The 26,659-nt window shown below is 40.8% G+C and overlaps 1 protein-coding gene across 1 annotated transcript; it reads left to right on the top strand.

Annotated features, from left to right (window-relative positions):
• The first annotated feature begins 604 nt into the window (after positions 1 to 604).
• On the top strand, positions 605 to 22,143 carry ppp1r12c (protein phosphatase 1, regulatory subunit 12C). Its single transcript, XM_077570277.1, has 20 exons — positions 605 to 1,008; positions 2,736 to 2,910; positions 2,992 to 3,122; positions 7,979 to 8,097; positions 10,795 to 10,954; positions 11,081 to 11,225; positions 11,316 to 11,390; positions 11,457 to 11,536; positions 11,855 to 11,967; positions 12,046 to 12,113; positions 13,137 to 13,270; positions 13,387 to 13,474; positions 14,749 to 14,866; positions 15,043 to 15,158; positions 16,690 to 16,742; positions 17,408 to 17,441; positions 17,672 to 17,776; positions 18,844 to 18,894; positions 18,996 to 19,046; positions 21,246 to 22,143. The coding sequence occupies exons 1-20, from the start codon at positions 800 to 802 to the stop codon at positions 21,330 to 21,332; spliced, it is 2,112 nt and encodes a 703-aa protein (XP_077426403.1). The 5' UTR covers positions 605 to 799; the 3' UTR covers positions 21,333 to 22,143.
• Positions 22,144 to 26,659: the final 4,516 nt, after the last annotated feature.

Below are 26,659 nucleotides of genomic sequence, written 5' to 3'. Positions count from 1 at the left end.
TTTAACAAAATATATATTTTTAATAAACGTTTGTTGGGTTTATTTAGATTAAAATTGATTAAAAATTACTGGGGGGGGGGTGTCATTGAGAGTTTATATTAATATATCTTTATTAGTTTATATATATATACTGTATTTATAAATGACTTTCTCACCTCTCTATGGATCGGTCAAGAGAAAAAGTCCTGGAGCCGTCTCGGGTTGTTAGTGGGGGGAAAAGAGCGCAGAATAGTTTATGGAGGATGTGGGCACGAGAAGGAGATACAGATATTGAATAAGTGCTCATTGTTCGAATGGTTTTCCATGGTGGTCACATTCCAAGTTTGGAAACACTCGAAATGTTCATTGTGAGTGATATTTGAATATAACAGTCTGATTAGTAATAATTGACTATTATTTTCGTCTTTCCTGGCAGGAAGTTTTAACTTTTAAAATATTTTATTATTAGCAATAGAAATTACTGTACTGCACTAAACACGCCTAGTTGTGACGTCATCACATTGAGTTGTGTGAAGTGTCGCGCGCATTCGCGCAGCTCACTCACTAACATATCGCACGAGCACGAGCACGAGCACGAGCACGAGCACGAGCACGAGCACGAGCACGAGCACGAGCACGAGCACGAGCACGAGCACGAGCACGAGCACGAGCACGAGCACGAGCACGAGCACGAGCTTAGGCTTCCTCCAGGTTGCACACTGCCAGAGACCAGGAAGTGGAAGCATACGCATGGAGGGTGTGTCTTTCGTTTCCTGGCTATGTTTTAATTTTAATATCGTGGTCCTCCTCGGATAAACTAATGGGCGACTCGGCGAGGACTAAGCGGCTAGAGCAGCTCAAGCGCTGGGCCGGTTCTTGTACCGACAAAGCCTCGGCCTTGCCCCGGCGAAGATGGCGAGGCGATTCCGTGGAAAGAGGAACCGAGGAGCCGGAGGCCGAGCTGCAGCAGCCGCCGAGTGAGCAGCCTATTTCGAGGGGCGATGAAAGCAGCCCGCTTCCCAAGAGACGGTGAGGAAAACCTCTGTGGGGAACAGTTGAACACTACTTGTCAGATGGACGCTTGTTAGCTTAGCTCAAATGTCCTCAATGAAGAATGTGCCGTGGACCTGTGTGGGTGGACTACAAATGAGATACTTCGGGTTGCACTTTTAGATTATTGCTCTACAGTACCCCGATGCATTAAATCCATTTGCGATCAAAGTAGTAGGTTTGGGAATTCTCAAAGCCCTTCATGTTTTTTCCAAATTACGTAATATATACTTCTTCAGAGTGATAATTGTGGTTAAATCAGTGCTTCTCAAATAGGGGGGCAAGCAGGCCACCCTGTGGGGCGCGTGTGACTTTAGGGAACATGTTTTGTTTTGTTTTTTGGCTGTAGTAGAATAAAGTGTATTGTACATCCACTACAGTAGATGGCAGTGGTGCTCTCATTGTCAGAGAGTGCAGAGGGATTAGCACTTTTATTGACAAATGATACTAAATTCCCAACATTTGGGCATTTGTGCAATGCAACATAATGCAAATGCTTCCTTAACACAGTGTAAACAAACAGCTTTTTTAAATTGCTTTTTGCATACAAACCAGGCAGAATACCAAGTACGAAATAAACACCAATCAATGGTTAATAAACAGTAATCAAGGAGGGGGAAATGCATATGTAATACATTTGAATGCAAAACAAAATTAAGACAATTAATCGATTTGAATAATTGATAGATTAATCGATTCTAAAAATATTCGATATTGACAGCACTAATGTATTCAACTTGCTGTGTGTGCCCTAAATGAGTGTCACACATTCTGAGTCCAGGTTATTAACGTCCGTGCTGTGTCTGACCGTGTTCTTTTTGAAGCTTTGAGTCAGGACAGCATGGTAGCGTTTTTTTTTTTTAATTCAAGAGCTATGGTTGTACACACGCTACCAGCCCTTTTTTGCATTTTGTGCTTTAGGGCCACCGTACCAGCCTGGTATTTGTTGCTAATGCTAACACTGGCTGCTAGCCACTAATGACGGAGAATTGTGTTGAATCTACAATGATGGCATAATTAACTAACAGTTTCTTAGTGTTAGAAATTAGCGATTAAATATACTTTCAGTATGGCATTATGATAATGTTGGTAGAAAATATGTAATTTCAATAAAAGCTTTGATATGTAAGCCGAAAAGGGAAGTCAAGCTGAAGGTCACGCCGCCGCGCAGTAGAAACCCATTAAGGCTATTGCATTGGCGTCAATTGGTTAGCCTTGGCGTAGGCGGCGTGTTACATTCAGTATGTTTCCAGCTTCCTTGCCATGTCTGAATGGGGGTTAATCCATTATTGCATCGGGTTGGTGTGTTGTCATAAAATATCGATATCTGCCATCATCAGTGTATCAATATATTTATTGCAACCGCGAGCGCAACAATATATTGCAATATTGATTTCCCTCCCCATCCCCCACCACTAGATCGTGTTTATTAACTTCACAATTTTCATGAGTGTGTTTAAGCTTTACATTATATTTTGAATGGTTCTTTCTTGGTGGAACAGAAGTCTTCACAAATTGCTTTTCGCAGCGGCTGTGCACTGTGCATCGTTTGGTAGACTAGTAAGATTCACTAACTTCACTTAAATCAACTGCGATGAGCTCCACCTCACCACACTAAAATGAAAAAGTAGTATAGAAAATGGATGAATGGAAAACGATCAAATCTAAAAGTCTTAATCCAATATTCTGTCTATCCATGATTTCAGAAAAAGGGTGAGGTTTGACAGAGCTGCAGAGTTTCTGGCTGCGTGTGCGAGCGGGGACACTGAGGAGGCCCAAGTGATGCTGCAAGAGGCCAAGGAGATGATGAGCAGCAACGAGGAGGATGGGCCTGAAATTATTAACTGTTCCAATGCTGATGGAATTACCGCGTTACATCAGGTGAAGCTGCTTTTACTTCCTGAGTTGTTCTCTTACTGTTTGATAAGAACAAAACTTACATTCAAAATGTGACTCTCCAAGGCCTGCATCGATGGTAGCATGGAGATGGTGTCCTTTCTTCTGAAGCACGGTGCCAATGTGAACCAGGTTGACAGCGAGGGCTGGACACCTCTACATGTGGCTGCCTCTTGTGGCTACCGGGATATAGCAGAGTATGTTATACTATTCCCAATCTTTGCTGAATGTTTTTTCTTCCTTTTTTTAACACAGGTACACTGGTAGGAATTAGAGGCTTAAGTTATTTTGAGTATGATTCCACTAGCTTTGCACACGTATCCGACCTGCGCCCATTCTAGGACAGACTGTCTGTGTCCTAAGTCACCTTTTTGATATCTTTGGCTGTGTGCTCATGTTCGTTGCTTTGCTGAAAGATTAACATTCACCCCAGTTTGAGGTCAACATGTTCTTTCGCAGGTTTCCCTTAATCCTAACTATTCACCAGGTTGTGCCGCTGAAAAACATCCCCACAGCTAGTGTTGTCACAATACCAACATTTTGATTTCGATACTATACCCGCATAAAATACCTCGATACCGATACTAAAACGTTACCTTTTTTTAATTTTATTAATTCAAAATATTAGTATGTATACATGTTAATTTATGTACATACTGTATATATTTATGTATATACTGTATGTGCTTTCACATTGCATGCCATAAGTACTTTATTTGACTGCATTTGATGTCATCCGTTTTAAATATTGGTAAATAATACAGTGGCACTCCTATGACTCAATGTGTCATTGCTTGAGTGTGCGCACATGTCTCTGCTCTTCTCCATTACGCTCCCAATTAGTCGAATGCGTCACCAAATACTACAAACTGGGAACAAAATAATTCACACTCCACTTATTTTTTTTTAAGGGAAGTGTCAAAAAATGCGTCACAACCTGTCGCTCTGTTAGTCATCTGGGTTTTTCTATGCATACCTGTGATTTCCTACTGTGTGCCTGTTCATTGAACGCACCTTGAGTCCACTGCAAGGCCAGGAGTGATTGTTCCTTTTTCTTCTGCTTCGCCGCAAAAAACATTTGTTCTTGTTACAAAACGTCATGTCGGGTGGCTTGCCGTGGCTGTTGGACATGTAAGGGAAAAAAGTTCCATACGACACTTTACGCATCATACTTCTCAACAAGGAGTGCACGGCCAGCAAGCGCTTCAGTGTTCAGTGCGTGAATCCATCTTCCTGAGCCCTCTCGCACACAAGCCGCAAGAGGCGTGCCAATTAAGGCGTTTTCCACATATCAGTAGACAGGCGGCCGTGCGTGTATGTGTACCCGCCTTTAAAACAGAGTTGCCGGGCTGTCTCATATTTATTTTTTAAGTACCGGTGCAAAAAATATATATATATACCGAGCCGTTTTTGACGCCAAAACATCGAGGTACAGTACTGGTACCGGTATCCCAGGCAACACTACCCACAGCACTTCACTATAGGGCAGGTTTCCCCAATGCCGGTCCTCAAGGGCCCGAGTCCTGCAGGTTTTAGATGTTTCCGCCTACCAATACACCTGATACTAAAGATCAGGATTGTTATCAGGCATGCTGATGAGTTGATTATATGAATCAGGTGTGCTAGTGGGCGGAAACCTCTAAAAACCTGCAGGACTCCGGCCCTTGATTACCGGAATTGGGCCGTGGGTTCATCAGCTGTCAATAGGGGATGGTATTGGCCAGTTGATGAGCAGTGCCTGGTAAACTTGGTCCCTGGCATTCATGCCCAAAAAAATCAATCTATGTCTCATTAGACCAGAGAATTGTGTCCCTTTTGTGAAGGAGTGGCTTCTGTCTGACCACTCTACCACATTGGCCTGATTGGTGGATTGCTGCAGAGTTGGTTGTCCTCATGGAAGGGTCTCCTCTATGTACAGAGGACCGCTGAAGCTCTGACGGAGTGACTTTTGGGTCCTCGGTCACCTCTTTGAGTCAGGCTATTCTCCATTGGCCGCTCTTTAGACAGGAGGCCAGATCCAGGAAGAGTTCAGATGGTTCTGAACGTCTATTTATGGATGGTTGAGGCCACGTGTTCTTTGTGTTTCCTTCCTTGGATCTGTGCCTCTAAAGTTTAGGTGTCAAACTCAGGGCCCAGGGGTCACATCTGGCCTGTCATGTCATTTTATGTGGCCCATGAAGGCAAATCCTGTCTCGACTTCATGTTTCAATTTGCTAATTGTCTTAACTTGTAATTGAGATACTTCAAGCGTTTTCGTTACCAGTCCACTAGACATTTTTTTTTACTGGCTTCCCATTTCAAAACTAGTTATCCCTCACTTTATTGTCTATACGTGATAGTCGCTGGTGTCGGGCCAAAACTTAACCTAACATTGTGTCATTAAAGGCAGCAAGCCATTTTCAACCCTTTAAATAGGTCAGTAATTTGTAAAAACAACACCCTCACGACCAACAGAATTTTTTTGGGGGGGGGATGTGATTCAGCCCGACGGAAGCGACATTATGTATACGTCTTTACAGACATAATATTGACCATTTGCACCGACGTCACTTGATCACGTGACTGCCCTATGACTGACGGCGGAAGGAAATGATTGTTGAATGGAAGTGGACGTGACCCGGAGCGACTTAGTAACTTAGCGACTGTTATTTTACAAATTAAACGATATTATTGCCTATAGAACAATGGAATCTACTACTTCAACCGAAGGTCGCTTGTTAGTCGAAGTGGCACATTTAGTCGGGACTCATAGAGCGCGATATTTACTTAAGTTGGAGATTGCTAGTTTGAAAGACCCTTACCTTCTGTCGTCTGCTGTTTTTACCAAGTTAATCAAATCGCGGACTTTGCCGGAATTCACAGCGCACGACATATAACATTATGTAGTCAATGCCGTCTCTTCTCCTTACATCAGGGCTTATTCAAAAGCTTGTTGCTGGCTGAGTCTCTGGGACGAGATGCTACGCTCACACCGGGGGACAATATACCTCGTAATGCAAAGATAAAACTTGTTTATCATGCAAATTGACTTATTTTTACACAGTCCGTTCTATTTTGAAACGCTGTGATGATGTTATCTTGACCAGCATGGGGGAAAAAAAGACTATTGTAGTGGCAAGCTATGCAGTCATTTCATGAATATGATTCCGGTCGGCTTCAGAGTGAAAAACTTCAAATCCCCCATTATTAAACAATCAAATGCACTTAATAGTTTTGAAGAAGGTACATTTTAAAACTAAGCTGTGTGTTCGTTCAGTTGGAGTGGACGCTAACTATCTGGTTTGTTAATGTGATTTGAAACACGCAATTCAACACCGCTGTTACAATCTTTGTTAGAGTGTACGTTTACTAGTAAAATGTTGCGCATTTATCTACTAACCTCGCAAAAAAATGCTAGCTGCAAATCTTTGTATACTTTGTGGGCTGCCAGTCCTTTCTGTTGATTGCTGCTATCAATCCACGTCGTTCGTCTTCATTAGTAGGTATGTGATAATAAGCAACATTTGGTTTACTCCTTTTTCTGTCTGTACAACCGACCGTACAGCAAGATATGACCATTTTATAAGATAATCGATTAGATAAAGGACTACGCTGTATGAGATTCAATGGTTACAATACAGGCAAGTGACTCTTTTTGCCGTCCAGTGTTCCAGAGGGGGGCGTTCCCATGAGGACTGTCACGTCACGTGCAAAAGGTTAATAGCCCTCTGAAGGGAACAATAACTACGATATGGCCTGTGACGAAAATGTGTTCAGTGTTTCCCACAGATTTGAAATCTACTTATGTGGGGATACTTCGGCAGGGGGTGTGGAGGTATGTGGAGGGATGTCGCAGTCATGTTACTACGTCTCCTCTAGCCTCACGATCCACAAAGTGACAGCATTATTTTTTTTAAATACATTTTCTTGAAAATTTCTTGGGTGGTGGCCAGTTTACTTGGGTGGCCCGCCCAAGTATTAACAACACTGTGGGAAACACTGATGTTTGACACACCCACCCCTGCTCTAAACAATCCCAGTCTCAGTCTCAGACATCTACAGACAATTACTTTGACTTCATGCTTGGTTTGCCAAGTTGTTGTCCTTACATTTGTGCCTTTCCAAATCACGTCTAATCAACTGGATTTGCCACAGATGGGCTCCCATTGAGCTGTAGAAATGGCTCAAAGATTATCAGTGGAAACAATAAAACATTTTAGCCTCATGGCAAAGACCGTTTACTTAGATGTGATTTCTTATTGCAAAACTTTAAAGGGATACTTGACGCATTGGGCCATTTTTAGCAGTAAAAAGTTGATAATTTGTCTAGAATTAATTTGATAACTTCATTATTTTTCATGTACAATTAATACCTTTAAAAATCTATTTTTCCACTTGCTGTCGACTGAAGATGACATCACCTGTGCTGAAGAAGTAGGTAACGACCAATCATGGCTCAGTTTGCTGACCAAACCCAGAAAACAAGTGAGCCATGATTGGTCGTTACCTACTTCCTCAGCACAGGTGATGTCGTCTTCAGTCGACAGCAAGTGGAAAAATCACTTTTTAAAGGTATTAATTGTACATGGAAAATAATGATGTTATCAAATTCATTCTAAGATAAAATATTTAATAAACTTTTTACTGCTGAAAATGGCTCAATGAGTCCAGTATCCTTTGAAACAACAAAATTACATTGTCATTACGGCTGTTGTGTATATAATTTTTAGACTAACAAAAAAAAAAAGATCAAATTAAAAGCTGTAACAAAGTATGTGTATGTTGTGTATAACACCATATCTTACGGCCGGAGTGTTCTGTGGGTGCCAAGCTATTTCTGCATTCAACAATGCTATCATTGTTGCTGTGTTTGGCATGACAACATCTCAGCTAAAGAATGAACATGCTGGGCTGGCCGCAGTGTGTAGAATTTGAAACCGTGTTTATGCAAATTGAAAACACATGGTAGAATTTTATAGCGCAACAAAGATTATTTGTTAGTTTTGGTGTTTTCACCTAAACAGCTGATTTATTCATTTTCAAAATGTTTCTCACTGTATGCTTGATTTGTCAGTTTCCTTTTGCGGCATGGTGCTTCTCTTTCTGCTGTCAACTGTGATGGTGACGTTCCTGCGGACATCGCCCTGGATGAAACCACTGAGGCCCTTCTCCAGGAATACACTCTGAGACAAGGTAAGCAGTCTTTGGTGACTAAACAACACCAAAGCGTTTTACGTTACATGGTTAAAGTGACAATTTGAGTATGGGTCATGGCAGCGTAAAGATAAAATGCCATCTAATAAACTCTGATTAGAATTAGGCCTTTCATAGTCTTGATCAGCATAGTTAGTAAGGTATCGTATTATAATAAAATGAATACAAATCAGATACGCTATTGGTGGCCATCCCAACTTGTCTCATTTAGGAAACAGGGATTTAGATATCTGGGTGTAACTCCGAGTCCTAAGTAGACCACACAGTTGTTTTTATCTAATTATGACAAATTGTCCGAAGAAATTAAAACTGACTTCCTGAAAAACTGAAAAAATTTAATATACTTCGGCTCTCTCTCTGGGAAGGATTGCATGGATCAGATTAAATGTTTTTCCAAGGATACTGTTGTTGTTTTGAAACTTCCCTATATGGCCTATTTGACAATGAAAGTACAACAATAATAATAACAAATGGGCCTTTTAACAAATGTTGTCACAAATCTAAATGAATTCAATGTCTGCCATCATAAACGTACACATCGGACCTGCCTTGTCATTGCACACCTAATGTAATCAAACCATCAATACTGTGCATGATCTTATAACTGGCAAAATGTAGACTTGAAGATGTTACATTATTACCTTTTTCCAAACTGGAGTTTCAAATATTGATGTTCAAATATCCTGATGCAGTTAAAAATCAGTCTAGGACAAATAAATGGTAACGTTTGTATTATTCATTTATTATTATAATTGTAATAGGATAATTGTCAGTCTATTTCTAATGGTTTGATCTTTTGTCCATCACTTCCATATAGCTGCAGTTGTTGCTAAAGTGCTCCACATAAAGAAGATTTTTGTTTATTATTTAGTTCAGTGTTGTTGCTTGCTGCTGCCTGTTATTACACTCTTGAAGGGTTTTATATGCATTTTAGCCCCACATGCATGCCGGTTGTTTCAAGCGTTCATCTATGTAATGTCAAATGAAAGTCAATATAAATAGAAATATAGGCAGTAAAAATGTTCAGTCTTTGTTTCGCTGCAGCCATTTGCTAAAAGCAACAAAGTTCATTTTATTTCCCATTAATGTACACGCAGCACCCATGTTGACAGAAAAAAAGAGAAATGTAGAAATTTAAATAAAATAAAAATAAAAAATATATTAAAAAAGAAAAACTGGTAATAAGTATTCAGACCCTTTGCTCAGTATTGAGAAGATGCACCCTTTTGAGCTAGTACAGCGATGAGTCTTCTGGGAATGTTGGGGGTGTTGTTAATATTTGTCAACTGTGGGCCTGTGAAACCCTTTGAGACTCTTTTGTGATTAAGGGCTAAACTTAGCTTGACTTGAATGATGCATCAAGTCTTTCACACCTCGATTTGGGGATCCGCTGCCTTTCTTCCTTGCAGATCCAACTGGTTGGATGGTGGATGTTGGTGGACCACCATTTGAAGGGTTTCAATTAAGTTAGGTCAGGCTGGGTCATTCAAGAATGGTCACGGAGTTGTTCCAAAGCCACGCCTGTGTAATTTTAGCTCTGTGCTTAAGGTTGTTGTCTTGTTGGAAGGTAAACCTTCAGCCCAGTCTTAAGTCCTGAACACTCAGCACCCAAGATTTCTCTGTACTTGGCTGCATTCATCTTTTTTTTTAATTGCAACCAGTCATCCTGTCCTTGCAGCTGAAAAACAACCCCATAGCATGATGCAGCCATCACCATGTTTCACTGCGGGGATTGTAGTGGACAGGTGATGAGCAGTGCCTGGTTTTCTCCATGCATACCACTTAGAATTGAAGACAACAAATTTAGTCTTTATCTCATCAGACAAGATAATCTTATTTCTCATAGTATGGGAGTACTTCCATGGCAAACTCTATGCGGCATTCACTTGTCTTGAACTGAGGAGAGGCTTCCGTCTGTCAGGCCACTCTGACATTAAGCCCCAACTGGTGATAGTTGACTTGGTGCAGTTTTCTCCCATCTCCCTGCTGCGTCTCTGGAGTTCAGCCACAGTGATCTTTGGGTCTTTCACCAAGGTTCTTTTCCCACAATTGTCAATTTTGCTGGATGGCCGTGTCTAGGAACAGTTCTGGTCGCCCCAAACAGGCCATTGTGCTCTAGGAACCCCACAGAACAGTTGTTGTTTTTTTTGTGTGTGACCTTGGCCAGATCGACCTGTGCCTTGCCACAATTCTGTTTCTGAGCATCTTGGGCTGTGCCTTCGACCTCATGATTCTCATTTGCTCCGACATGCACTGTGAGCTGTAAAATCTTGTATAGACAGGTGTGTACCTTTTCTAATCAAGTCCAATCAGTTTAATTACACATAGATGGAACAATCTAAAGGAGGATCAGGAGAAATGGACAGCACGTGAATTAAATATGAGGTGGTCTGAATATTTACGACCATGTGATATTTCACTTTTTCTTTTTAATAAATTTGCAAAAAAATCTACATGTTTTTTTTTTTGTGAAGATGGTGTGCTCTGAGTGTACATTGATGTGAAATAAAATGAACTTTTTTTATTTTAGCAAATGGCTGCAAACAGAGTGAGAAATTTAAAGGGATCTGAATACTATGTGTACCCACAGTAAATCAAGCCTCCTTGCTGTCTCAATAAAAGTCACAACTAAATATAAGTTGATGTCCAAGAATTTGTATCGTGCTTGTGTTTTAGGTGTGGACTTGGAGGCAGTCAAGCGGGTAGAGGAGGAGCAGATCACAAGAGATGCTCGGACCTGGCTGACAGAGGGACCACCTGTTGATGTACGACATCCCAGGACTGGAGCTACTCCTCTTCACGTGGCTGCAGCCAAAGGCTACGTGGAAGCTCTCAAGTAAGCAAGGACACTTGAGTTCAGTTTGTGTCTGATTAGGGAAGAGTCATCCTCGCTTGGTACATCATAAACCCCTTTAAGTGACTAAATCCCATGAGACTGTCTTGTTTACGTCACCATGTCTAGGCTACTTTGTCAATGTGGGCTGGATGTGTCGGCGGTGGACTTTGACGGGTGGACTCCTCTGCATGCTGCTGCGCACTGGGGTCAGAGGGAGGCCTGTCACATTTTAGCTGAACAGATGTGCAATATGGAAGCCCGCAGCAGCGCAGTGAGGCTTCTCTTTTTACTTTTGATTAATGGTGAATTTAGTGTTGTATTTCTTCTTGTTTTATCAATCACTGTGACATATATTCTGCAGGGTCAAACACCTTTGGATGTAGCAGATGAAAGTGTGGAGGAGATCCTGGAGGATTTAGCTCAGAAACAAGCTAATGTGAGACATTTTTCTTCATTAATGCAGTCACATGCCCTGATCACTAACAACTGTGTGTCTCCATAGTGGCGCAACGAGCAGTCCATACGAGAACGGCAAAACCAACAAGGTGCTACCACTGTAAATGCACAAAATAAAAAACGGAGGTTAGTATTCATCCAATATTGGCTAATATATTATATTAAATATTAGAATAGTTGACAAATGCTTGTGAGTGTTTGATAATTATCAGAGTCCAAAATCGTTTTAGATCTCTTTAAATAAACTTTGAAAGATTTATTCTGACACTCGTTTGATTCAACCATCATATTGGTACCCTTGTTGTTGGACAGTATCCTGAAATAAATCTTCACACTCTTCAGTTGTTGTTTTTTTTTCAAGAAAATGTTCATGTTCACAAAATTCAATGACGCCGAGTCAAACAGTCTGCATGCTAATTTCTTCCACTCTGTTCATGCCATCAGGACCTCAGTGTGCAGGATGAGCAGCAAAGACAAGATGACCTTGCAGGACCAGTCTAAAGAGAGGGGGGTCTCAGGAGGTCTGGAGCTCAGCGAGGACAAGGAGGGCAGTCCCGGTAAAACAGCTGCTATGATGATACATTTGTTTTCCATAATTGTTGAGGCTCAACCAACAGTTTGTTGTCTTTCTCCAGAGAGCTCCACTGTGTCCGGTCCAGACAATGAGAGTGGAACCACATCTGCAGCCAGTCCAGTTGACAAGGTGAGATTTACAAGCCCGATTTGTGGATTCATTAACTGTATTTCAAAGAGAGCCCATGTATGTCTGGGCAGTTGTTGAAGGAGCTAGGGTTTGATTATTTCTCATATACTGTATCAACATTACAAGTTGTAAAATGCATTCTGTATTCACACGCATTTTCAAACTAATAAGTGTACTTCCTATATATTACTAGATAAATTACTTTATTGGTAAATCGTTGTTGTTTTTTACCCTGTAATGAGTGACAGATGTTGGCAAAAAAAATGGGGAACAGTTGTGCTTTATGTATACTTGTCATGTGTTGAAATGAGAAGTATTAGTAAGTGGTTAATTGTGCACAGCTGTGTGTGACAAATGGGCACCAGCCAGTCTGTGGGGGCAAGCATTCTGGCTGAGTTTCTCAAGATCAAATACTTATTTTCAGCCAATAAAATGCTCAACATTTTTACAACTTTTATATGATTGGCTGGTGTACCTGATTAAAATGAATGTACTGTATATGGCATGTTTTTCATGCAATATAATGCTCAACATTTTACACCTTTTATACATTGTTTTTTTTCCATTCAGTTTTGACAGATATTATGTCTGTTAACATATTTAATAAACCAACAAGCAAATGTGAGTGTCAAGTTATCAAATTCAGCAGGGGATCAAAAAATGTTCCCCCGCTGTAACATTAGTCTAGTTCAGTCCTTCTGAAATATGGGGGTGGACCCCCAAGAGAGAGAGCATTTTTGTCCCATACTAAAATGAAGTGTAATTGCACATTCACTACAGTAGGTGGCAGTATTCCTCTCATTGGCGGAGTGTGCAAGGAGAATTAGCTTCTCTGTAAATGTGTACTTACAACAATTTTAGACGAATGATACTAGTTATGGTCGCGGTGTGGCAAACAAAAAAATAAGAAGCACTGGTCTAGTTTATCAATTTCCATGCACTCTTGTGTTGTGTTTTTTTTTCAAACTAGCATTAAAAAATGCCAATTTGTTTGTTTGGATGATTTGTATATCTGCAATATAGGCATCAGACGAGAGAGGTGGAGAGGAAGATAAGGAACAGGACAAGTCAGTTCGCACTGCAAGAGTTTCGCCCACCCCTCATACGAGGGACAGTACGTCTGAGAGTCCAAACACGCCTACTACTGAGCGGCGCAAGTAGGAAATGCACAACTACATACATACAGAGTGAATTCTGAAAGGAACTTTCCAAAAAGTTTACTTAACATGTTCGTGGCTCCAAGTTGTCTTGCCCTATCTTTGCATTTGTTCAGGTTTCAGGCTCCAGTCAGAGATGAGGAGTCTGAATCTCAGAGGAAAGCTCGCTCTCGACTCTTGCGCCAGTCCCGCCGCTCCACTCAGGTATGCAGACGGATGCAGCAAATTTTTCACGTTGCGAAGTGCTTGCACACCCCACTCATTAAGGGTCGTCAACAAAGATGAATATTGTCAAATTTGGTAAATGATTTGACCATTCAAAGCGGGTTTGCATGGAGTTAGCATGTATTCAGCTCAGGAAGGAACTGAATGTCCAAACCGAATGAAAATGGCAGAATCCAAATGAAATTTCATTCATGTTTGCAGTACACTGTGTCCTGTCTGCGCATGCGTTCTTGATGTAAGTACGTGGTGACATCATCTGTTTTTGGTGTCAATAATGAAACATGTGGACAAATGTATCCTCTTTATTCCTCCGTCCACAAGTGTAAAACAATTATAAGTTCTGTGCTAGATAGACGACACGCCTGCAATTGATGAATACTGTAGATCGCTCTGTTCATTACACTGCTGTGAAACGGTTGATGCATGAAAACAGCAGATTGGAATAGATCACATCACATCATGTCAACATTTGGCCAGAGATATTCAATTGGCGTGATTTCAATGAAAATGACAAAAACGTCTTTGTGTTAAATCCAGCTAATGCCGATGATCTGTGATGCATTGCTGACTGTGTACTGAATGTGCAGCTTGTGTCGACAGTCTTTCTCAATCTTGGTGTTTTCATCAGATGTGTGTTCATAACGCTGAATACATTTCCATGCCTAACCCTGAAGTGCCCATAAATTTGAATCCCTTTGAATTTCCCCAGCAAAATGAAGCTTTGCCAAACTAATAAGTTATTTTCTTAAGGCTACACTGCTTTTTAGATCCAACACAATGAAAGGTCTTCTTATGCAATGTGTATTTAGAAAAACAGACACTTTGCTGTTATTACAGTTAAAATATAAAAGCTCGCCCAATTATTTTTATTCACAACTGTCCATCCCTCAATAATGATCTGATGTATGCCAAACATTTGAACTATTTCCCCAATAACAGAAGTCTGACATGATTAATGGAATTGGAAGAAACTTACTTCATCAGTTAGGTTTAGTAACTGCTGTAGTCGTGATAGCATTTAATGCTTTGTGGAAGATATTTATCTCCTGACTAAAATCTAAATTGGAGTCAAACCTTGGTGTAGGCAGACCTCAATAACATTGGTGATAAATCCCCCAAAAACATCTTTTGTAATGCCATTTCAACTAGCTTAAAATTGTTGCTAATGTGTGTGAATGCCACCTTTTCTATTAACCAGAAGACAACTGAAAGGTCTTTGTCTTTACTTATGTATTGTGGTTTGTCTGTTGCAGGGTGTGACCTTAACAGACCTAAAGGAAGCTGAGAAGACTGTGTCTAAATCTACTGATCCCCTGCCTCGTAACATTCAGCCCGTCAGTCCCATCATCACTCTCACGCCAGCTGAGAGGGGTTAGTTGCTTTCTGGAGACGTTCCTTTGCTGCTCCTGCTATCATTTTTAGCTCTTATTACATTATTCTTTTGTAGGCTGTTCACAGTGTAGTTACATAATTCAGTAGTTTTTTTAAAAAATATTTCTGTCTGATTAAGCTACAATATTTTGAAGTGCCTCCCCCATCTGTTACAGACACAGACCCAGTGAAGCAGGAGGAGCCTGAGGCAGACAGGCGTCTGGGAGTGAAGGACAGGAGGCGAGCAAGAAAAGAGAGGCGCTCCACTGGCGTCATTCAGCCGGATGGAGAGGTGAGAAAGGCACTCACGCCATCACTAACAAACAAACAGCTGAGTCCTCACAAACAATCAACGACGGATTCCTTTTCAATACAATTCTGCCAACTTTGGAGTTTGCTTTACAGCTACATTCACGGTACGGCAGTCATAAATTCACCCTTTTTTTCCAGAGCGGAATTTTCAATAACGTTGCAAAAAAGTCTTGTTTTTTTCTCACTTAATTGGCTGATTATCAGTATTTTATTCTGTCAAGTATCAGAATTGGCATTGGCCTAAAATAAATAATTTGGGGGAGGGGCATTCTTATGCGCCCATCTAGGCTGAGGCGTGTAGCATAAGAAAGGGAACAAAGGGAACAGAAAGGCCCCCCAAGTGCAATCAAGTGCAACAATACCTACAAAAAGAAACGGATGGATCTACTGACACTTGACAATTTATTAAAACAAAAAGAGGCCAGCGGCAAGAAACATATTTACACAAAAATATATTTACAACAATTTAACTAAAGGATTCACAAGATGGGTTCAAAAACAAAAGGCAGCAAATGGCACGCAAACTAAGGAACACGAAGCTTTCTTAACAGTTGAGTTGATTGGGAGGCCAAGAGGAACTGCTGCTGTCAGATCACCGCCACTCACTGTCACTGTGGGAAGCTTTTGAATTTGCGGCTGCAATAGCTCAGCTAATCGGAGGACCGCCTCGCTCTCAGTTACTACTCCTTCTCTACCAATCGCTGGCCTCCACCTCATTCTAATCAGATCAAAGATGGGAAATGCTGGTCCAGAAAGTAAAAACCCTGCCACAGTTTGACTTTAGCTATAGGTGCTTGTACTCAACTGGCAAGAAAACAAGGTCATTTTGAGAAGCTGTGGCTAACTCTGGCAGGGTTTTTACTTTCTTGACCTGGTTTTCCTATCTCTGCACCAGATCCTATTTAACTTATTCACTCCCAGCCATTTTTACTGAAGCAGTCCCTTTTGCTCCCGGCTGTTTTACTGGATTAGCATTAGAATATAGCTAAGTTTCATCATTATTCACATTTCTGTTTAAAACTGGGGGGGCTCTCTTATACTCTGCTGCCACCTGCTGGCCGTTTTTTGTCATAACTAGCATTGCTTCATGCATTCTCTTCAGTTCAGAGGGGGCATGAAAAGCCTTCTCTAGCATTAAAAAAAACGTATAAATACGTCTTTGAGAACATGGTGATATTGAAAATAGAACATATTTATACGTTTTTGGGAGCAAATAAGTTAAAGGGACACTCACATCCCCATTCACACACACACACACACACACCAAAAGACAGCAGCTTCACATTCTTTAAAGGGCACATGAATTATTACACAATACTGGTCACAATACAACCAGGGCCGTAACAGGGATCAATTACTTGTGGGAATTCTCCGATTGTGGCCAGTGAACTGGTTTAACTGTTTTGAAAATCAAACACTTGTCAGTGGTTGAGTAGGTTAAACTTAAATGTGGCCTGTTTTATCTGAAAATTTGAGTAACAACTGTCGTTGACAACTGGCTTGTGTTTCAGAATGATGATGAGGATGCTCATTTGGATGATCCAAACAGTAACGACGCCTCCACGTGAGTTTTATTTTTATTCTGATGGTTATTGCTATTATGTTATTATATGTTGTCTTATTGTATATTACGTGATAAAGTATCGGTGGCGGACAATGCATTTCGGTCAGGATTACCCTCCACCCACCTCCAAACAAATGCCGACATTACCTTAAGTCTTATTAGTTGACAGTTTACTGTTTATTCTGAAATCTGGTTGGTTCAGATTGTTTAAAAAAAAAAAATCTTAAAGTGAGAACAATCCTCTGGGATCTTGTTGTTTCAGTCATGAGCTGTGGCTCAAATACACGTTTTGGTGTCTTTGAGTAATTGTTTTGTCATTTTTAGATATGTTAGTACTGCAGATAAGTGGCTCTAACATGTCATGGACAAGTAAAGCATTGCGCAACTGATGTGAGCTTGTTGCGTGCCGAAATCGTGTTGTCAATAGCACATCAAGTCAGTACTGCATTATATCAAGTTGAGTCATGCTCCTGAATCCTTTTGAAGGAGTTAGTGTGTGTCCCCAAGTGTCTTCACTTCACACCAGTTTGATCTCTCAGGTGTCTGTTTGTGTATGTAATGTCCCTACCATGAGAGTTCTTCTCGTACTTCCTTTATTCATTTATTTCAAAGACAAGCAAGCCCGTTGTAATTTGAGTTGTAATCTGCGTTGTGTTTGTCTGCAGTGCTAGTGGATTAGGAGACGCTGACTACAGGATGGTACGTGTCCGAGCTCCTCCCCATGCACAATCGTGCACATTCCTAAAAAGGAAACACGGGAGTCCTATTCAAGAGATCTGGCTTTAAATAGAAGTGAACACAAGTTGCTGATTTCTGGAATGCTCACCAAGTTATTTCCATCTTCTGTACATGAATGGACCATATTAGCCTCATCAGAACCTCCCCATTCTGAGCCTTGACTGTCATATTTTTGTGGGTTTCCCCTCCAGCTCTACTTCCAGGTACTGCAGCAGAACCTGGCACTGAAGGACAAGCTGCAGGAGATGGAACTGCTGCTCAGCCAAAATAAAGTGGAGCTGGAAAGACTCAGACAGGTCGGACCAGTTTGACGTTTGATTTCTACAACTAAAAACTTTCAAATTCAATGAATTGATGGAATTTAATCACCTTAAAATAACGTATAAACCCCATCATGAAATGTTACCAATTAACATGCAAATCAAATAAAAAAAAAAAAAGGGAAAAGTGAGTACAAATTAACATGAAGATATTTTTTCCAAACCTAAATACAGAACAAAACAAAACGGACGATGTATTTCAACTCAAAGTGTCAGTTTGTGGAACAATCTGGATTATAAAACTAAATCATCTCAGTCCATTCGAATTTTCAAATTTTTTTATAAAAGCTCAATTACTGGAAAATATATAAAGCACAAGGCAATGCTCTTGAATCATTTAGTTTGTTACCATAATAACTTCTTCACGGCCCAATGCCATTTATTTTGTGTTGATTATTATTACTATTATTGTTATTTTTTCATTTTTATTCAATTTTAATTATTTATTTTCTTTATTATTTGATCGGGGGCAGATACCACAAGTTAATTGTTCCATTTTTATCTCACTTCACTCGAGTGGCAAGTGTATGTATGGGAAGCCTCAAAATATGGCTAACAGCACAACACCCCCCCAACAAAAAAATGACCTAGCGACTAGTGATAGGAAAAATGAAGCTTCATGAAACACTTGTACTATTTTTTTTTTTTTACTCTTCTAGATGGTGCTCTTTGTTTAAATATAAACGCTAGTGCCATGGAAATGTATTGAATTGCCACTGCATCTTTTAAACAAACTAACGCAAGTGCTTCATGAAGCTTCATTTGTCCATCACTACTAGCGACACCACATAACTTGAAAACTTGTAAACTTTGTTGCTCGTAATTCAAGGTATCAGTCTACCTGTCCTGCATGAAATGTGTTTGTCAACATTATGCTAAAACATTTCGCCAACTCTATTCAGGTTCCTTATTAGAAGGCCACATTCAATTTGTAAATTCCTGCTTAATTTCCATAAATTCTCATTAATTTACACAAAAAATGTCCATCTTTGAAAACTGAGTTTGACTTTTTGACAATTTCTGACCATTTCTCACCGTGGCAGAGTCAAGATAGCAGCACAGAGAGACCCGCTCTGTTGGAGCTGGAGAGATTTGTAAGTGTGTTCGACCACAACGAGATCTTGCGTCACAAGCTTCGCTTTGCGTTCTTGTTAAGTTGATGAAAAAACTCACTTTGGCTTGTGTTGCGTTTTAGGAGAAGTTGGCCCTTCAGAGGAGAGCAGTGGAGCTGGAAGACGAGTTGAAGGTTCTCACAGACTTCACAATGATTAATATGTACAATAAAAAAACAAAGACAAACATGTTCTTTTCATTATGTTGATGCAACACCACTAGTCTAAACACGATATTCTGATGAATATTGCATTTGTGGAATATGAATTAAGCAGCAAAATCCACCCATTTTTATTCATCACATGGCGTGGCCTCTTGCTGTCTCACTGAAAATGACAGCCGAGTTGCTCAGGGCTCAGGTATTGATGACCAATCAGTTATTCACAATAATTCGCTCACCTCGCGAATGTCACATGACCAAACTTACAAAACAGGTGATCGGCGATTGGTCCCTGAGCAACGGTGATGTGATTTTTAGTAGACAGCAAGTGTCATAATGGCCGCCCCCCTGAGAAATTGGGTGAATTTTGCTGCATAACTCGTATTCCTCAAACGTAATATTAATCAGAATACCGTGTTTAGACTAGTGGGAGCACATATAGCATATTATCTTGTTTGACATTTATAGAGTTTAAGAAGTAGAACTGAGGTAAAGGTAAAACTATGAAAAAGAAAATGTGACTTTTTGCAAGTGGACCTAGAACATAGCCCAATAAATAAAGGGTTCACTGTACAGTGGGAGGAAAAAGTATGTCAACCATCTTCATCTAAATCACAAGAGTAAACAGTTTGATCAGGGTACGACCAGCCCAGTCCCTATCCCCCACGATTTGATTAGCAGGTGTCTACGCTATAGTTGTTAGTTGTAATATCACCATTCACCACCAGATGGCAGCAGTGTTATGATAGTTTTGGAATTTTCATTTTAGTTAGTTTTTATTTAGTTTTGAGTTTTGTTTTTTAAATTTAGTTATAATTAGTTTTCAGAGTGGTTCTGTTATTTAATAAATGCTTAGTTTTAGTTTGTTTCAGTCTTAGTTTTAGTTTAAAAAAAAAGTGTATTCCTCGTGCGCAATATTTAAAAAAACACCATGGTGCTAAAAATAAATCTACTTAAAATCACATTTAAAATCATCCTGATATGCTCATGCATTAAATTAATTACCAAAGACTAAAACGAAGGACATTTTCGCTATAATTCTAGTTAGTTTTAGTTAGCTTTGTAAACATAGAATGTAGTTTTCGGTTATTTTATTTTGTTTTTTTAAGATTTTCATTTTTATTGTATTTAATCTATTTAAATGTTTTTGGAATTTTTGTTTTATTTTTTTTCGTTCGTTTTCGTTACCTTGGATGGCAGACATCGCTTAGTTCCACAACAGAGTAGGCCTAATAATTTTTTGCAGATTTGGAATGACATGCAAAACAAACATCGTACCAAAATAAGATCACATTTTTGAGTGGTGTGGAATGTGATATGAAAAAGACTTTGTGGCCTAGAGCCACAAATATAAAACATGAACCAAATAAAAAACTGCATGCGGCAACGGAGCACACGTTCCTTCTTGTGACTCGTAGCACCCTAATACTTTTCTATTATGTTCTGTTCGGAACATCGGAACATCCTAAATCAGGACCCTGGTAAACCGAGGACAATCTCCATGTGGTGGCACCGACACAAGTGTTTATTCATACAAAAACTAAAATTCACAAAAGAATTTCGTTGACGAAATAAAATAAAACCGAAAATGCTTTTAAAAAACGAACAAACTACATTTTATGTTTACAGAACTAACTAAAACAAACTATGATTATAGCAAAAATGTCCTTCATTTTGGTCTTTGGTAATCAATTGAATGCATGAGCCTTTGGGGATGATTTTAAATGTAATTTTAAGTGGATTTATTTTGATATTAACCGGAATAAGGACATTTGAAAGTGTGTCACACAAAAGTGACGTCATCTAGCAGCAGCCAATAGAAAAGCACCTTTAGAAGACATTGCTCCCATGGTGTTTTTTTTTTAATATTGCGCACAATTAATACACACTTTAAAATAAAATAAAAAAACTAATACTGAAAGTAACTATAAAACTAAACTAAAACTAAACATTTATGAAATAACTAAAACTAATAAAAACTAACAGAACCACCCTGAAAACTAATTAAAACTAACTCAATTTTAAAAAAAAAAACTCAACGAAATAAAAACTAACTAAAATGGAAATTTTCAAAACTATAATAACCCTGATGTCTACTTCTCTGTCAGACACAGTTATAAATGATTTGTATCTACTAAGGATTTGACACCAGCATCTTGTTCTTTTGTGAAGGTTCTGGGAGACCTGAAAGCAGACAACCAGAGGCTCAAAGATGAGAACGCTGCCCTCATTCGAGTCATCACCAAACTGTCCAGATGAAATCTAACTTTTTTTTTTTTTTTTTTGTTAGTTACAAAAAGAACCTTAATGTATTACAGGACAGACTGGAGTCACGACTGTCAAACACAGCCAAGAACCGAATTTCAGGGCTATTGCAGATTTACTGTATGACAAGCAGAAGTGCACCTTCTGTGGACGGGAGGTGGAAATGCTCCTGTCCACATCCTCTTTTATATTCCATTTGATGCTTGTTGTTTTTAACTGGAATATTTAAGTGCTTCTCTCCCCTTTTTCTATAAACGTTGGGTTAAGAGACTAAAAGCCATGTAATTAATATTTTTGACCTCAGAAAGTGTGAAGAGGAAAAAACCAACCCTGCTTGTGGTTATCAGGAAAAGAAAAAATAATGTGCCAAATCCTGGCCAAATTGAATGAATGAGTGTTGTGTCGCCTGTGTTGTTCCTCGGGATGAGTCTGGACTTTTCCTTTTCAAATGCTGCAAAGGCGGACCAAGTGTGTGGAATGTGTGTCTTGTCTGTGTGCGTACAGATGTGTAAATGGTGTACATACAGTGAAGAACATTGGCATTTGACATGATTGTCATTTCATATTGCTATCTTTGAACTGGAGGTTTCTGAATGCCAAAACTTACAAGTTTTTTACATTAAGCAAAGTACAGTATTCGCCCTGGAATGCTAGAACAAGGACCGATGGGAGTACTACCTATCCAGTTTACTGTATTATTGCCATTTAAACAAACACATTGCATGTCAAATACTGTAATGCTGTGCCTTTCTTAAGTATTTGTTTTATTTTGTTATAACAGATTAACAATGTTAAGAACACTTGATTCTGACTCATTTTTTAACCACGTCTCGAGTTCCAAAATGTGTGTATAGTTCAAGTCAAAGCAGCACAATTAGGAGCCCAAGTTGAGCAAAATCTTTATTGACCAAGAACAATCACAAATGATATCATGTACAACCCCACCAGCATGCCAGTGATTTCATAGAAACTATACAATGTGAAGGAATGTATGGCGCAGGAACACAGCTTTCATTGGAACAAAAAAAAGCTCTACATCCATATGTTCGAGTACAGTACAAGTTCATTTAGCGTTTATTACCAGTCACTTGTGTTTCGAAGCAGTCTTCATATGAAATACTAGCCACTTAAGTGTTATCTTGACTTATCACTGCATTAAAAAAAAAAAAAGATTGCTAGCGGCTGATCCTGACGCCATTATGTCTCCCATCATTGGCAGACGCCAGCTGACTGCGGGCTTGACGCAATCAGAACCAGCTTGGAAGGTGTTGTGAGGGGCATGTGTACGTTAAGGCAAAAGAGGAACACCACCAAAGCAAAAGAGACAAAACATTTGTTAGTTTTTTGACACGATCATTTGTGATAAGGCTTTAGTTTTGTTTGTTTTTTAAAGTGTTTTTGTCCAATTCTTCTAAACATTCATTACCCTGCAATTATGTAAGAGGGGTTTCTTTTGCGGAGCATTGGCCGTGCGCGCAGCTCACAAGTAACCTGTCGAAACGATCTCCACTTCAACAGGGCTACAGGTGGGTGTTAGTTGATAGCGAAGCGAGCCCTTGATTTTCAGGCTCCCTGGGAGCAGGTCCACACGGGGCGAGACTCGTCTTGCTTGAACCAATCATAAGGCAGTTTTGGATGACCAATCGTTTGTGGGCCGCACTCACTATTTTGAAAGGGAGTGCACGACGACATGTAGAGCAGCTCTGAATGAAGGCAGATATTGGTCATATCAAAAGACAAGGAAAGGAATGTTGGATGTGGTGGGGAGACAGCTGATTATCAGTGATGTCGATACAGTCGCACAGTTACACAACCAGTGATACAACTAGGTAGAAAGGCAAACTCAAGTTGATTGTACACTTGCTTTGACCATGTACTTCATTCTGAGAGGAAGACACCATTCTGGAGAAGCGGCAAAAGGAACGGAGGGGTGAGGTTCCACCAATCAAAGCTTAATGAGGTGATGTGATTGGATGGATGGGGGGGAAGTGCAGCTACTGATGCTAAGAGGAGTCAAAGGAACAGAGCTAGCAAATCCAGGTCCAGAAAGTAAAAACCATACCACAGTTTGGCTTTAGCCCCTGGTGTTAGCTAGCTAGCTCCCAATCAGGTAAACAAGCATCATGTGAGCTAGCTAGAGAGCTAGCCAATTAGCACCTGAGGCTAAAGCCAAACTGGCAGCGTTTTTACTTTCTGGACCTGGGTTTGCCACCTCTGCAAAGGAATGTCAGGGGTGTTAAATGGAGGAAGGCGTAAGCAGACAACGCATGACGACATGAAATATACAACATAGAAAAACAAAACAAAAAGAAGGCCCAAATGGCGGAAGGAAACTGCAGGATTGGTTGGCGGGGCGGCAGGCGTCTTGCGACAGACACGACTGGTAGACATCTTTCACTTGCCGCCCACTCGAAGGCCCGTTTTAGTCTTTCCAGTCTTTGGTGATGTTGAGGTTCCACTCCCAGCTCAGGTGGTCGTGCTTGTCGTCATCGGTAAACTTGGATTTGATTACGTAGTTGCCGCGCGCCAGCATGCCTTTCGGCGCCTCCTCCACCGTGGTCAGAAAGTCGTACGCGGCCGGGCGGGGCCCGTAGCTGCCCACCATGTAGTCCGATTTGTCGACTGTGGACACGAATCAGAAGACTTTACAAGGGAAAACACTGAGATTCAGTGTGTAATGCTCAATAGAGTACATCTGAAGCCCTGTGCCTCTTTCTGCCTGTGAACCCACATCCCACTTTTCCTGTTTTCAACCCACAGCAGCTCAATTTCCACCGACACCACCCAGCAAAGTTTTAAGCTGGATGCCCGTCCCGATTGCAACCCTTTGCATTTATCTGGACTTGGAGCCAGCCTACAGCATGCACATATTCGTGCCCCCCACCCTCGTAGGTCTGCATTCTGCACAGACACTTCTGTAAATGAAAAACAGTACAAATGTTCACTCACTTTTCATGCCTTTCCTGTATGTCTGCTGCACATATTTCAGACCTGAAACAATCTCCTTGTTCACCTGAGGAGGCAAAAAATATATTTGTTGAAGACTTGAAATGTAACTTTGGATTCATGCAAACATCTTAAAGTGGGAATTTATGATTAAGTTGGCTTATGCTCACTCACTGGTAGACCTTTTTTTATAAGGCAATTCGTGGTCTGCTCTCCCCTCTTAGGGTATGTGTTTTAATCAAGCAGGTAAGGAAGGTGGGGAAGAGGGGCGAGGGGGTTGCAAATGTGTCAAACCATGTTTAAAAACAAAAAAAAAATCCTTTATACAAAAATTCCAATACAAAGACAAATCAATTTAAAAAAAAAATAAAATGGCGGAAGCGTGTAACATACTGTAAATGATCTTTGGGGTATTTCGACAAAAGCATGTCACAGCTATGGTGTTAGGACGCCTCAGAACTGTTTTGACATTGCGTATAAAATGCATGTCTCCTTTTTTTCCCCGTAGCTCCAACAACTGTTCAGTTTTCTCATATGAGCCTCAGACCTGATTTATATTAAATAGATACATGACTCATTGAGCCATTTTCAGCAGTAGAAAGTTGTCCAGAATCAATTTGATAACTTCATTATTTTTCATGTATAATCAATACCTTTAAAAAAATAAAATAGAATTCCACTTGCTGTCAACTGAAGATGACATCACCTGTGCCGAGGAAATAGGCTCAATGAGTCAAGCATCCCTTGAAACAAGAAGTTGTGTGAACGCTGAATTGTGGGAGTAAAAAGATATGAAAGTTTGTTTATCTCTCTTTAAGTCTTGCACTTTGCTCAGCGTCACAAGTTTGGCTACGGTATGCAAATTTCCGAGTGTAAATGTACAGTAGACACACAGCTGTAAGAAGAGCTGCTCTCACCTTAAAGCTGATCTTTATTTTGTATTCAACGCCTTCCTTTAGAGCAAAGGCCTCATTCTTGAAGGATTCCAAGTCTCCTGGTGGAAATCAAAATTAAACAGGTATCAACATACATGACATCAGGTATACGTAAACATATCATGATTATAATGACCAGTATTATCACATTACAAGAAACATCACAGATCAACGATTGAAAGCATTGTTTTTGAAAAGTTTTATTACAAAACATGTCAGAAAAGACGGTTGTAACAAAGCACATCTTCCAAATGCAAACTACACGTTTTCCCCTTCCAAGTAATCCCCCTGCAGTCTGACGCACTTTGCCAGCCTTGCATGCCAGGCCGTCATGCACTCCTGAAAGGATTCTTCCGGGATCCTCTGCAGCGCCGTCGCCACGGCCATCTTGATCTTGTCCACGTTTTCGCAACAGGACCCCCTGATCACCCCCTTGAGTTTGGGAAAGAGGAAAAAATCACTCGGCGCCAAGTCGGGCGAGTAGGGAGGTTGCTCCAGCACGGCCAAGTTCTTCTCGGCCAGGAACTGTCGGATGCTCAAGGCGTTGTGAGCTGGCGTGTTGTCATGGTGTAGCAGCCACGAGTTGTCCTGCCACAACTCGAACCTCTTCTGGCGCACTGAACTCAACAAACGCTGCAGGACGTCTTTGTAGACGTGCTGGTCGAAGGCCCGACCCTGTGGCAACAACTCCCAATGGACGACGCCCCTCACGTCGAAGAACGCCATGAACAAGACTTTGACTTTGGACTCTCTGGCTTTCTTCGCCCTCGGCGGCGGCGGACTCTTCCGCTGAAGGCTCTCCGGGTCATATTGAAAGATCCACGACTCGTCGCCTGTGATGACTCTCCTCAGCAAGTCGGGTTCGGCTTGCAGCCGCTCGAGAACGTCTTGACAGAAGTGCACACGTCGATCCTTGTGCTCGTCGTCGAGCACTTTGGGCACCATCTTTGCACAGACTTTGCGCATGGCCAAATCTTCCGTGAGAATCTTCCAAACGTTGTCCCGGTTCATGGCCAGCTCACTTGCGATCAATCGAACCGTCAAACGCCGATCGGCGCGCACCATCTGCCTGACGCGCTCCACGTTGGCCTGAGTCCTGCTGGTGGAAGGCCGCCCGCTCCTCGGGTCATCTCCCACAGCCTGGCGACCCTCTTTAAAGCGCTTGCACCACTCAAACGCACGTGAGCGTGACATGGTCTCATCCCCGTACACTTGCCGCAGTAATCCCAAGGCTTCTGATGGAGTTTTCCCCAACTGGACCAGAAACTTCAGGTTTGTTCGTTGCTCTGTGCTCATAGCTTGACGACCTGACAGAGGATATGTGTATAAAAGCACAGGGAAGAATATTCTCGCATTTGATCAGCAACTCCTTTTTGCCCACTAAATTGTAAAGAGCAAGCAACTAAAAAAAAAAATCCTTGCATGTAGGCCACATCAAAT

Source organism: Vanacampus margaritifer, chromosome 7 (genome assembly GCF_051991255.1).
Source record: "Vanacampus margaritifer isolate UIUO_Vmar chromosome 7, RoL_Vmar_1.0, whole genome shotgun sequence".
NCBI lineage: Eukaryota > Metazoa > Chordata > Actinopteri > Syngnathiformes > Syngnathidae > Vanacampus > Vanacampus margaritifer.
Note: the sequence above shows the minus strand (reverse complement) of the source record. Positions and strands in the feature narration are given on the sequence as shown.